Source organism: Amblyomma americanum, chromosome 7, assembly GCF_052857255.1.
Source record: "Amblyomma americanum isolate KBUSLIRL-KWMA chromosome 7, ASM5285725v1, whole genome shotgun sequence".
Taxonomy (NCBI): domain Eukaryota; kingdom Metazoa; phylum Arthropoda; class Arachnida; order Ixodida; family Ixodidae; genus Amblyomma; species Amblyomma americanum.
This window is the reverse complement of record NC_135503.1, coordinates 178,421,982-178,435,178: the sequence shown is the minus strand read 5'-3', so window position 1 is coordinate 178,435,178 and position 13,197 is coordinate 178,421,982. Positions and strand designations below refer to the sequence as shown.

At 48.5% G+C, this 13,197-nt stretch overlaps 1 protein-coding gene across 1 annotated transcript in view; it reads right to left on the bottom strand.

Moving 5' to 3' along the window:
* Positions 1-9,611: 9,611 nt before the first annotated feature.
* The window catches only part of Clic (chloride intracellular channel protein 5), an 80,256-nt gene continuing 76,670 nt past the window's right edge, over positions 9,612-13,197 (bottom strand). The window contains exon 5 of the mRNA XM_077629651.1: positions 9,612-11,845. Within this exon, the coding sequence (XP_077485777.1) occupies positions 11,622-11,845 (224 nt within the window). The 3' untranslated portion in view covers positions 9,612-11,621. The remainder of the gene's footprint in view (positions 11,846-13,197) is intronic.

The window sequence follows — 13,197 nt, the reverse complement described above, 5'->3', positions numbered from 1 at the left end:
GAGATCGGAGATCACTGTCCAAAAGGAGGACCTAGCGAGCACCCCTCTTCCGTGTTGAGAAAATTTCATCAAGCCGAACTGCGATTCTAGAATCTTTGTCGCCCATTTCCTTATTGGTGTAGTGGCAGTTTTCTTGCTCACAGCGAGCAGTTTACCTCATGCGTTACTGTGAAACGGGCCTGGGCCAGGCCCGGGCTGGGCTTCAATCCGCGTTTCGAGTGTTGTGCTGGTCTCACTAGAGCGATAATTTAGCGGGCACGGGCCGGGCTACAGGTCTCGGGCCCAGGCCGGACTGGGGCCTCAGATTGAGGCCCGTGCAGTGCTCTACTATGTAATGATACTTATGAGGTTTTCATTCACCGCTTGAATACCAAGATTGTCGTCCCTGGTTCAAGGAGAACATTTTTTGCAGCGAAATCCTAAATTTCTCTTGCTTTCTTACCGCTATCTTGCTGATGGGCTTCTTTCTTACTAGCGTCCTCTTTTCCCAGTTCAAATCTAGGCCAATTCCAGACCTCGCCGTCATATGGTCACTATACGCCATGTGCATGGCGATGGCTGCGCCGCCTGTCGGCAAGCCCACGAAGCGTGAGCGGGCCGGCCGTGCCTGCCGCTTTCCCGTCCGTTTCAGCGCGCTTCCGCAATGCGCTTGAACCTTATGGAGTGTTGATTAGTCGCGAATCTATTTTCATGTAAGCCTTCAGTGGCGTAAAGGGATGTACTTCTGCATACATAGCTAGCTGCTTGAAAGCTTTAAAACTCTCCAGGAACACGCTCTTGTGTCCTCTCCATGCCTTCCCTCGACAGCAGTGGATCGTGGCTGTTCGACAGACAAGAAAAATAAGTTTTCGACGCATTCAATTTTCCCGCTAAAGTGTTTATTGCCTTTCTTGTATTTCTGTCTCTCCCCACATTCAGTGATCGTTTTTACGCGTAGTCGCCTCGTTATGGCTCACAAGGTGGAAAAGAGATGCGCTCCTTCTGCGCTCCATCTTAATAAAACTTAGTTGCGAGAAAAACAGCGCTTGTTTTGTCCCCTATCTGTGTCCTTCGTCCGTTCGCGCTGAATTTTACCGCCCAAATGAAATACAACCAACTAGACCAACTCACCATTTTTCTGTTTGCAAATGAGCAAGGTTTTCCGCCTTTGTATGTAAGTGCGCGTTTAAAGCACAAAAAAAAGTCGAGACGTTCTGAGCGGCTCACAACTTCTGTGTGCTTCTAACAATGAGTTGGCTATATCTAGTAGCAGGTGACGGCTGAAATGAATGCACCCCACAAGACCACATACCGGCACCTACCGTGGCACTGACTGTCGCTTAGCATTTAAGTTACACCTAAATGCAGCCTGTCACTTTTAAATTATCGATGGACGCTCTCCACTATGCACATGTTGATAATCTGCCAGGCTGGCCGCGCTCTTTATTGCCCCGACCGCTTGAGATCAAGCAGCTGTGTTATTGCACTTGCATTTGTGAGCGCTGTACTATTGCGACGTAACACCGCTTGTGGTGAGCGCTTTGTAGCGAGACTTCATGGTGGTCCTAAAAACCAAACTTCGGAGTTATGGTACCTATAGCCGTCGTGCATTGTCATTCTGCCCCGCAAGTGTTTTACGCGCCATGCGCGTAACGTTTCACGAGCTTTACACAGCTTGGTGCTTTGTACATGCTTGGTAATGTAGCTGGACTCGAATCATTGTTTGTTCATGAGATGGAATACATCGGATCGGAGTGGACGAACCTTTCCAGGCTGTACATTAGGTATTGTGCCTACAAAGCCACTCTAATCCACGTAGAGCGAAGTTACCCGCCCTTTAAATACAAACATTAAAAAATAGCCTGCTCTGCTCAGCTAGGGCAGTGGATCAGCGATATGCCTTTCTGGTATAATCTCAATCGCTTTCCCCGAGGAGAGCATTCATTATCTGTGCGCTTGTAACGATGAGAGCACTTCAAATATGTGCACGGCATACCAATGAAATCGAATTCGTTCGTCAGAGGGCCCATCCCTGTGCCTTTTGTAGCGGGAGCTATACCAGGCTACCAGTCGAGCATTTTGCGGTACATGGGAAAGGCCAGTTGTGCGCATGCGCCGTTACCATGGCAACCGGGGAGGCAGGTGCGGCGTGCGCTTCGGCGTCGCCGCGGCCGCGCGCCCGCTCCACCGTCGACGCCGAGCGTGACGTCACGCGGATGAGCAGTTGTGCGCATGCGCCGATACCATGGTAACCAGACAGACCCCACCGCTGCGCCGCGTACTTCGTCACTGCCTCGCCGCACGCCGTTCTTATCACCCGAACCGCGCGTCACATGCGGAGCATTGCGTATAAAAGGTGGAGACGTAGTGGGCGCCTGTATCACAACGTTTGACATGGAGGATGCACCAAAAGGAGAGTCCAGTCACTGCTAAACGGCGGTATAGGCAAGAGAAGATTAACTCTTCCAATCCTATGGCTGTCGCCTGGCACTTGGCTACTCAACAAAGAGAGAATGAGCGTAAGAAGGCAATTGAGCAGCGGAGACGCCCGAACAGAGAGAGGAACGCCTTGCCAAACGGAGATGCCAGACTGCCGAGCGTAATAGACGGCGCATAGCCGCCGAGATGGAGCCTATGGAAGGAGTCAGTCAACGGGAACCAACAGAAGAGGATGTGAAGGCCCGTCGTCTGACTGATCACACCACTCGTGTCTCCGGAAAACAAGATCAGTCAGGGAAAGGTGCCTCTCGCTACGTATATCCTGGCATAGCCGAGCTAAGAAACTCCCAGTTTATTATCAGGCTGATCGTACTATTCACCAGAAACAAATTACTCTGTTGTAAGTAATATGAATATCGAGCTTTTTCACATTAACTGTACTATAGCAAGCTACACAGCTGCAAAATTTAATCTGCCAACATTCCTTCAATTGAGCCAATATAGTGGCGTACGTGAAAGCGACGCTTATTTCATTTTATTTCAGCAACAAATACCTGCTAAGAACATTGGCAGTTAATTTCGCTGGCGAATACTAAACACTATTTGTTTTTCCCACCTTTATTATCGCTACCTTCCCACAACACTGCACCTTTGTCAATTAATCGCAAGTCCGATGCCACAGCCTCAAAGCGTATCATGACATGGTTTACGCAGAAAGCATACAGGCGCTAAAAGACGGAGACAGCACACAGACAAGACAGGACTGGCGCCAGTCAGTCTTGCTCAAAACGTATGTACGCTTTCAGTAGTTCACATGATACACGACACATATTTTATATCACAGTGTTGAGCACTCACCATGACCTGCTAACTCAAGCGGCGGCCCTACAGTCTGCCTTAGATATTACCGCCAAATATGCTATGTATGTCGGCCTACAGCTTTCCGTGAGCAAAACTACGTTCACGTCAGTGGCCAACCGCTGGGCATGCAGTAAACTCGGATTGGCGTTGCCACGCCAATCCGTCTCCAACTATCTGGAACCCCACTGCAGGAATCTTCCACAGTGAAAATTCTGGGTCTGTCGATACATCAGTGCGGAACGGGCACTGCCTGGCTTTGCCAGGCTAAAAAGCCGGCGTTGCAGACTTACGGCATAATCAGACGTATTGCTCCCAAAACCGGCGGCGCTCGTTCCACGTCACACGACATTTTATGAAAGCGGTTTAGCAACCACGCCTCATTTACCAAGCATAGTTCCAACAGTTAACCAGGGCTCAGCGGGATCGGCCGGAAGAAGTCAGTCGAGAGGCTGTGGGATCACTTGCCTTCCACGCGTCAAACCAATCGTGGCACTTCAAGAGAATTCTTAACTTGATGATCTTGTGCAGCAGCGCCGTGACGCTCGTAGCCTTAAGGCCACCCTTTTGCACTCCGGGCTTATGCTACATCACACACCATACTGTCGCCACTACCCTGAGTTCTTCCTCCATGGGACTTTGTGCAGCTGAGCGACAACTAACCTACCGATGTACGTCGACCAACCTCATCTTATGCGGCATCGTCCCTTCGCGAACGAATCGCGGAACAAGATATTCCCCTACCCCGCAGCTCAATCATACATGTAGATACAAGCATCCAGGGCTGGGAAACGAGTGCAGTTTGCTGTTCCTGTAAGCCTGCACTTAACAAGACGGTCAGGTTTCTATTCGCAGAGCCCCCTTGTTGGGTTGAGGTGTTGAATGCTACAGGTGGGGTTAGCCTTGCTTTATCTGCCGGCAATTGCTTCACCGCAGCGTCCCTTCTGTATTAACAATGTCGCATCTACCCCGCTATGCGCAGTCTCTTATAATAGCACATATTCTCTCCCGCAGTCACCATCTATGCACACAATCAATCCACAGTCCACTCCAGAAGTCACGATCTATGCACATATTCAGTCACCGTAGAACATAGGCCATTGTAGTTCCACAATCCATACACACATTAACTCACAGTATAACGCAGTCCACTCCGGAAGACGCCATCTACGCACACATTCAATCACAGGTCATAGTCCGTTCCTGCTGTCACCATTTAGAAACAAGATCCGTGTCCTGCAGGAACGTTAAAAGGCGTGCAGTCTCCCTTCTGCATGTCTGGTTTCCACTCGGGTAGACAATGTCCTGAACTTCTGTGCTGGGCTGGTTGCTATACAAGGCACCATTCACTATAGCAGCAGTTACCTTGCTCCCTACAACCCGCATTATCATCCGCACTGACGCCTTTCAAGCAACACGTCTACTCCGACGCGTCAGCCGCAGCCCAGAAGGCTGCCAGAATATACATTGCCTGGCGGCTCGCATCCCGCAAGCCATTCGAATTGAGTGGGCCCCACGTGACCTGCTCCGACGCGTCAGCCGCATCCCAGAAGGCTGCCAGAATATACATTGCCTGGCGGCTCGCATCCTGCAAGCCATTCGAATTGAGTGGGCCCCACGTGACCTGCTGAGTTCCCAAAACTCTGCAGATTCTGCAACCCGCTTGGCGACCCTACCGCATCAAAGCCTCAATATGGATGACGCTACCCTCCTCCTCACCAGAAAGGAACACCTCCGGCGCCGTACACGTGTTCTCGTGCCTTTGTGCGCGATAACCCTCCCCAGCAGTCTTACCCGTGAAGAGGTTGTGCTCCGGAGGATCCGTGTCGGGGTTGCCCTCACTTCTGCTGTAACTCGGACGTGGCCTCAATTTCGCCACTTATATCCCCGCCTAGGGTGCCGTCTCTGCAACTCGCAAGATACTGAGGCTGACATTCACCACTTGGGTGGGTTTGCCCGGCGCTGAAGCCAACCAGAATTCGCCACCTGTCAGCAGCGTGTCTCCAGCCGGATAACCCGTCCTCAAATATTGCTTGGACGCAGGGGCCGCATCATCGCTCTCTCCTCGCCTTCATTACATCGGCCCACTTCTTCGCCTTGATTTAACACCCACCCACTCTTTTTTTCCCAACTCCCCTTATGCCCAGAGGCTATAAATAATGTTATAAAAAATTTTCGTTGAGTAAACCCCTGTCGACAGAGGCGGCATACTGTGATCAGTTTGGACTGCAGCAGCGCGAAGCAACAAGGACGAAAGGGAGACACAAGACAAGCGCCGATTTCAGCGCTTGTCTTGCGTTCGCGTGTCTCTCGCTGTTGTCCTTGTTGCTTCGCGCTGCAGCTTTCCATGATTCACCAACTAGGACACACCTGTGATCAGCTCCTCGCCTAGCCAGGCTTGGCGACGCAAACATTATCGTCCCTGTGAGATGCAACATTAGCTACAGCTCCGTTCTCATGTAGCGCGATTCCCTTGCGCATGTTTTCGCTGGAAAATTGGCTCTGCGGGACGCCCACGGGCAAAAAATGACGCGCACATATCTCGACCGTGCTTGCACTGGCAGCGCGAAGCTGTGGCGAGCGCCTATGGCTCCAACGGCTTTCTGCTAGGAGGCTTTCGGTGGCGCCCCTATAGGCGTTGCACACAGGGTATATCTCAGCTTGCCAAGTACCTCCGCATTTGGCATGATGCCAGGATATGTGCACAATATGGCCCGTTTCCTCTTTAGCATTGCCATTTGGGTTCAGAAAAGAATGCTTTCATGTCCACTTCTGCCGCTTGTGGAAGAACGTATTCTTGATCCACAAGTTTTCGGCCTACCAACACTACTAATTCTGCCAGTCACCAACGTGCTTCTTGCCTACGTTGGCACTGGTCACTTATCAATACAGGGTACTGCGTTTTTGCTTATATCGAGCGGAGATTCCACGTCATAGCACCTTTAAAACCATATCATGACTGGATGTAGATGAACTAAAGCGGCTGTTCGGGTTTGTTGGTCATGATCATGGTTAAAGAACGCAGCGCGAAAAGACAATGACAAACGAAGTGCACAGGACTGGCGCTGACTACCAACTCATTTATACAGAGAAAAGAGCAGCTTTTAATATGCCATCCAAAACTCACGTGACCAAATAAATCAGCAGTCGTAATAAAACTACGCCACACAGATAGAAATGAATGTACCAGGAGAAGGCTGAGGTAGCGCTCAAAAAGAATTTCAAGGTCCAATTCCGCCCCAGTAGACAGAAAGCAGTTGCCTTGAACCTACTGACAAGTTTCCATCTCGATAGCATAAGATCATCGGCTGGGAGGACACGAGACTGTTTCTTGGAAGTCTTCTTCACAGGCAAAGCCCATAAGCCAGACTGCCCTCGGAGCACCATCATCTTGGAAAAAGCTAGGTGGCAAGCTGAAGTGGCGTTGTAAGTAGGTTCCAAGTGGCGTTCAAGTGGCAATAGGTTGGTTCCTACCTACAATGCCACTTGGACGGCCTACCTATAGATGACCCTTTTCTGGTAAGGAGCTCGTCAGAAGCGATACAGCGACTCAAAGGCAGTACAGGCGCTACGACTGGCTTCACAATTGACGTTGAAGACGTTTTCTTCCGTTCCGCACAGTGGTTTACACGCAGCGGTGCGCGATCTGATCCAAATGTCAGATGATGTGCGTTTCCAGAACAGCTCGGGTGTGAGCAGCGACAATTTCCTTCGCCTTCTCGAGTTCTATCTTGAATCTACTGTTGTTCACAGCGGTCAGTACCTCGTGCAAAAGAATGGCATATGCATCGGGTCGTCAATCCCGCCAGTCCTGTGTGACATCTACCTGGCCGCCGATAAGCGCATTAGCGAGGTTCTCCCGAGCACTCTGGTCCATCCGGTCTTCCGGTATGTGGACGATTTTCCGATTGTCCTCAAAAGTTGCCCACCTGGTTCTGCTGGCAGAGTTACTTCTGAGATTGTAGCCCTTTTAAAATCCAATTCTGGAGGACTAACTTTACGTGTGAACCTCCGAGAGGCAAGGCTGTACAGTTCTTGGACATGTTGTTTAGTTTTGAACACTTACCTGTTGGACGTACAAACTTTGCTCTAAGGGTCTTGTTCTGCATGACAGCGTTCACTCGAAACTGATTAAGCGAGGAATTGTTTCTTCTGCCATCCAGGCAGTGCTCACGAAAAGCTGTCCCCATACGATGCAGAGCAGCGTTGAGAAACAAGTCCGTCTTTACAGTGCTGGCTACTCACCAGCACTGGTGTGTAGCATTTCAGAAACCCTTCTCTAAAAATTGAAAGTGCAAAGCAAATATGCAGGCAAGCTAGAACAGGCAAAATGGCCTCCCCTGGCCGTAAAATCTTATCTGCACAAGATGTCCCATAACTTAAAGAAGGCTGCGAAAAGGAACGTTAATCTTGTATTCTCAGCCCCGTGCAAACTGTCACGAGTGTGTACCCTGCTGGCAAAGCAAAAGAAAAAGGTTTGCCCTATAAGACATGTAGATCCATTCATGCATTGTGCTACATGTGTCATCCACGAGATACCTTTGCAGTGTGGAAGCGTGTATATTGGGCAAACTGGCAGGTGCCTCGAGATTGCTTGAACACCGCCGGAAGGTACGTAACAAAAGCGGCGGGCACCTAGACGACCACTGCAAGACTTGCAAAGGGTGCAAACCATTCTACTCGTGCACGGTTATCAGAGCACGTGCGAGGACCGAAATTGAAAGGGTCATTATTGACGCACGGATAATCACTAAAGCAGGAGACAGGTGTGTCAGCACACCTTCAATTTTACTTTCAGACAAGGAGTCGTTCTCTAGGCCAAACTGTAATTACCTCTTCGTTTTGCATGTCAAATGGAACGTCTTCTTCTTTGGAACTTTTTATGACTCTGTATGGCTTTGAGTGGTTGACTCTTTAGCGTAGCGTTTTGCCCCCCCCTTCTGCTTTGACTTTTGACACAGTTTTGCGGTGACTATGTTATTGTTTTCGTCTTTGTTTTGTTTCTTTGTTCCTTGTTTCTGTCATTTGCCTCGTGCTGCGAGGGCGTGTATTCTTTTGAATTCTGCTATCTTATGGCTCTTCCTGGTCTAGTTTTGGGTTCGGGGCTGACGTTGCGTCGCCTCGATGTGCTGTTACTTTGCTATTGTGTGCAATGATTTGTATGTTAGTTTTACCACGACAGCAGATTTATTTGGTCACATCGGTTTTGCATGGAATTAAAAAATTGCTCTTTTCTCTGAATAAACGTGTTGGTAGTCAGTGCCGGTCCCGTGCACTTCTTCGTTTGTCCTTGTCTTTTCACGCTGCATTCTTTAACCATGGATGTAGATGTATAAGCGTGTACCATTTTCACCTCTTAAGCTTAGTCACAATAACTGGCACCATCTCATTAAAGCAATCCCTGTATGTAGCCAGGTAAATTTTTATTGATCAGGAATTTCACATCTAGTTCCACTTTGGCCGCTGATCCCTAATGGCTGCATCTGCTACCCAGCCAAACAGCCATCAGGTGCCACATGCTTCTTTCGCTGAGCGGACAATTTCAGTTCCAGGAGTGTGGAAAGTTAACTCGGAGTTACTGTGCAAAAAAAATGGCAATGAATGTTCACAACAATCAATTCAGAGCAAAAGCACAGGCATTTTTTTGGCGAAGAGTTTTTACTGATTTCATAGGGTGACTGATTAAATTTTCTGTTAAACGGACATGTAAAAATCTTTTTCTTGGGTCAAAACCTCCAAATTACTGCTACATAGACTGCGATGAGTGAACAGTGCTGTGGGACAGAGCACTCGCGCTAAGCACATACATGCAAGACTATTTTGCTAGGATCTGAACGTCTCGATTAGAGCTTTTGCTCTAAAATGAGGATAGAGTCACGAGTAAAAGCACACGCGTTCAATTCTAACTCTTATTCCAAAGGATACCTTAGGCAGTTTTTTTTTGATAAGCTCAACAATCATGCATATGAATGACATATCACAGTTACTAGTACAGTGACATCTGAAGTCGCTGCTCACTTGCAGGATTGTGCCAGACCTGGAATAAAAACAAGGTCCAAAAGGTACCAAGGGCTGAAAGTAAAGCGAAGAAGCCTTCAGGAAGCAAAACCTCACACATACTTTTCTCATGCGCTTCATTTTACCACCACTGCTTCTTCAAGGGTCCTTCAGCTACGAGTGTAGCCCTTTGGACATTTTGTTCCAGTGCTACTGGCCTGGTCCCGAGCACGAGCAGCAAATGGTGATGTATATAAAGAAAGCTATCCGTGATATGTCATGTGTGGCTGCCAAGGTTTCACACAGTTTAATGACATGCACCAACAAAGGAGCCCTACTTTCTTCTTACGAGTTTATTGTTGCATATAAGCATTACAAAACTGTTTGGTGTGCAAATTCTAGTTTTTCCACACACATACACACACACATGCACACACACACACTTGTGGAGAAAACAAAAGCAGGTATTTATACAAATGGTCAACAGTTTATCTTGGGAATAAATCGTCACAGATTCCTCGCAGTCCTTTACACGACTTTCTCGCAATTTTGGGCTTCGTCAACAGCGCCGTCAACTGCTTAACTGACCAGTGTGCACTGCTGCAAAGCAATATCTTTGCACAAACACACACGCCTCTTGATCCGCTCTGGAGACTGCCTGCACTGTGCCTCGGGTGCTGTTCCACAATAAATAGCCGCTTATCCACACTCTAAACATGAATTAGCCTATGTGGGAGTAAAAAGGAAGTAAGCTGTCCTTAATGCACTCCCTTTTCAGAGGCGGGGAAGGGTTGCAAAATTTCGGAGCGGATTTCAATCATTAAATATATGCAGTGCTTACTCCGGGCAATGGAGGCATATTCCCACTGCAAAGTGTAGTAACTTGATGCAGTTAGCTATGGAAGGAGGCTTTTAAGCATGGCACCTGAGGTTGGCAAACAGAAGAGATTGAAACCCCAATTAAAATCCTAACTGCTAGAACTTTGCATGTTTTGCAGAGGGAATTTTTTTCCATTGCCAATTGTGATTACTCCATATCTTCAGTGCTGCAAATATACCCCAGGGCTAGGGCAGCGTACCCTTTCCCTGAAAGGGAGTGCATAAGAGGTGAGCCTACTCCCTTTTTACACCCATAAAGGCTAATTCGTGTTAAGAGTACATGAGCGCACCTTCCTGCCCAGTAAACCGGACCCAAGTTGCATCAGACTACAATGACAGGCACTGCCAGGCATTCCAACGGCCAGCAGTGCACCGCTAGTGCAAGTACAGAGAACCAGGAGACAGGCCCTGTGCGCTATGAAGGCTAAGCAGTACCCAAGGCACAATGTGACTGATTTACCCAAAAAACAGCACACACTGGAAACTCCACCCACTGGTTGAGGCCACCGTCTCCAACAAGACACTTGCTCCAGCAGGCACTGTCCACAAAGCCAACACTGTGCTCTCGCTTCAGCATAGGCAACCACATCTGTGCAGCAGCAGCAACTAGGCTGACCCCCTGGGGGAGCACAGCTAACAATAATCAACATGTCTAGGATAACAAACGTGCTGCTCCGAGAGAAGCGACACTAAACTCCTATGTACACAGGTGTATCTACAACTAGTCCTCTGCTGGTTTTCGTGAGGAAAGAAGCGAGAACAGTGCCTCACAGTGGAGCCAAAAAGGGCACGATGGTAAAGCAGAGCAGGGGGGGGGGGGAGGGGGGGAACACACTCCGAATTGGCATGAGTGAGTACCCGATATTGGGACCTCCTTGCAAGGCACATTGTAAAAAAAAAAAGACAACAGTAGCTTCACCAAGTAGCGGCTGGGCAAGTGCCCCCCACGCTCCTTCGCAGAAAGCTAAGAATGCAGTGGCTCGTCAACCCATCAGAGACACGTTCAACAACACTGGAGGACCAAGTCGGCTGCGCAGCTGCAGAAACAACTGTGGGTTCCCATAATTTGGGGGCTAAAGGCATCAACAAACTGACCCAGACCGTTCAGTGAGCCAATTTTTGCCCCTCTAATGCTGCTACCCAACACTGGTAAAAGCACAGGGACGGCACTGCTCCTCGACGGGAGAGGTGATTTTGGGCTGCACTCAACCCTTTTGTGGTGGTGCTAACACAGCTAAGATTAACAACAGCTTTCTGAACATCAAAGACCATGTAGCCTTTCTCCTTCATACCTCCCCCCGCCCCCATCCCCCACAGAGGCGAGATTGGGTCGTGCAGTGCACCTGCAAGAGAAGCATCCCTCGGCTGTGGAATGTGCCCTCCTTGCAGCCACCCAAAAAGCGAACAGTGCATTTTAAAGTGCATAAGCCATGGGTGAGAGGGGGAGGCCTTCCTCCTTCTCTTCCTCCTCAGTGGTGGTTGTTGAGCTCAGCCGGCAGGGAGGTGGTGAAGGTGGGTGTCTCGAGCTCCTCGTGCTTGTTGACCTTTGTGTTCTGCTGCAACTTGTAGTGGTTGATGATGTCCTGGTCGGCCGGACATGACTGCAGAAATGCCTCCAGCTGGTACATGTGGCCCATGTAGCCCCAGATGGCCGACAGTGTGCGCGGGATCTCAAAGTCCGCAAAGTACTTGCCTGCGTCAAGAACACAAAGGTCAAAACTGTAAATCGGGTTTAACCTGCCGAAGCAACACATGGGTCGTCAGGGAAGCTGTTGTAAAGGGTTCCGGATTATTTAGACCGCCTGAGATTCTTAAGTGTCCACTGACATTGCGTGGCATACACAAGTCTTTTGCACTTTGCCTCCACCTTAATGCGGTCGCCGCAGCTGGGATTCCATCCTGCACCTTTGGGATTAAAGGCCAAAAGCCAAAGCCACTGAACCATCACAGCGGATAATGTTTGTTTTTGTAGTGAAAAATAGCAAAGCAAACAGTAACACTGTGTGCTGGAGGAAAGCCACCCGCTTGCTTTGAACACAGTGTAATGGGCGAAATGCTAATCAGGCCTCATAACATCACTGCTGCTTTCCTACACATTACCGTGTATACATCAACTGAATGTAAGTCAATCCCCAAACTCTCACCCCTCTCTGGCAAAAAAAAAAGATTAATCCAAATATTAGTGTACACTCCTGCTGCCCTAGATAGCCAGAGCCTTAATATGTATGTCTATGCAGTAGTTTCCTGCGGTATGGGATAGTGGCACACGCACAACTCCAAACAGACTTGTAATGATGCGACTGCAAGGCCAACGGCACACCTTCCTGCCTCTCATAATCACATGCAGCCCGGCTGACTAGCAAGCAGCAAAACAATCTGCTGCCGGCCGTGTAGTTTTGGATTGCAGTGTGGGGACTCTGCTTTCATGTAATCTATTGTATTTTATTGGGTTTTATGGTGCATAAGCAACTCAGGCTATCATGCACCAAACGTGTGGTATAATTTATTTAAAGAGTTGTGTGTACTCAGCAAAAGTCCTAGTTCAGACAAGGACTCCGAGGAGCCCAACAAATCGACTGTAGACTTCAGCCTTCTTCTCAAGCCTGAAAAAATGGATGAGGTGTATGATAAAATGCGTCGAAGCACAGGGTAAGAATTTTTAGAATTAATAGTTCTGTGATACTATATTTTGTTTAAGATCGCCGAGTCTTTCAGAAAACTAAAAACAGACGAAGTTCTTACAAGTGGATTATCTTCTAAAAGTAAATTGGGGTGGAAGGGAATAAGCTCATTGTAAAATACAGTAAAATATTTTTTCCTTAGCCGTTTGAGTTGTGTGCACGGAAATAATATGTGATTTACTGAGCTCATCTCCACATTTCTCACATAAGGGTTTGTCTTGTTTTGTCAGTAGGAAGTTATGTGTTAGGCATGTGTGTCCAATGCGCAGGTGGCATAAAATTACCTCTATAAAACGTTCCTGATGCCTGCATGATCTCCATTCTCCCAGAATAGATTTTACTAGCTTCTCCACTGTTCCATGTA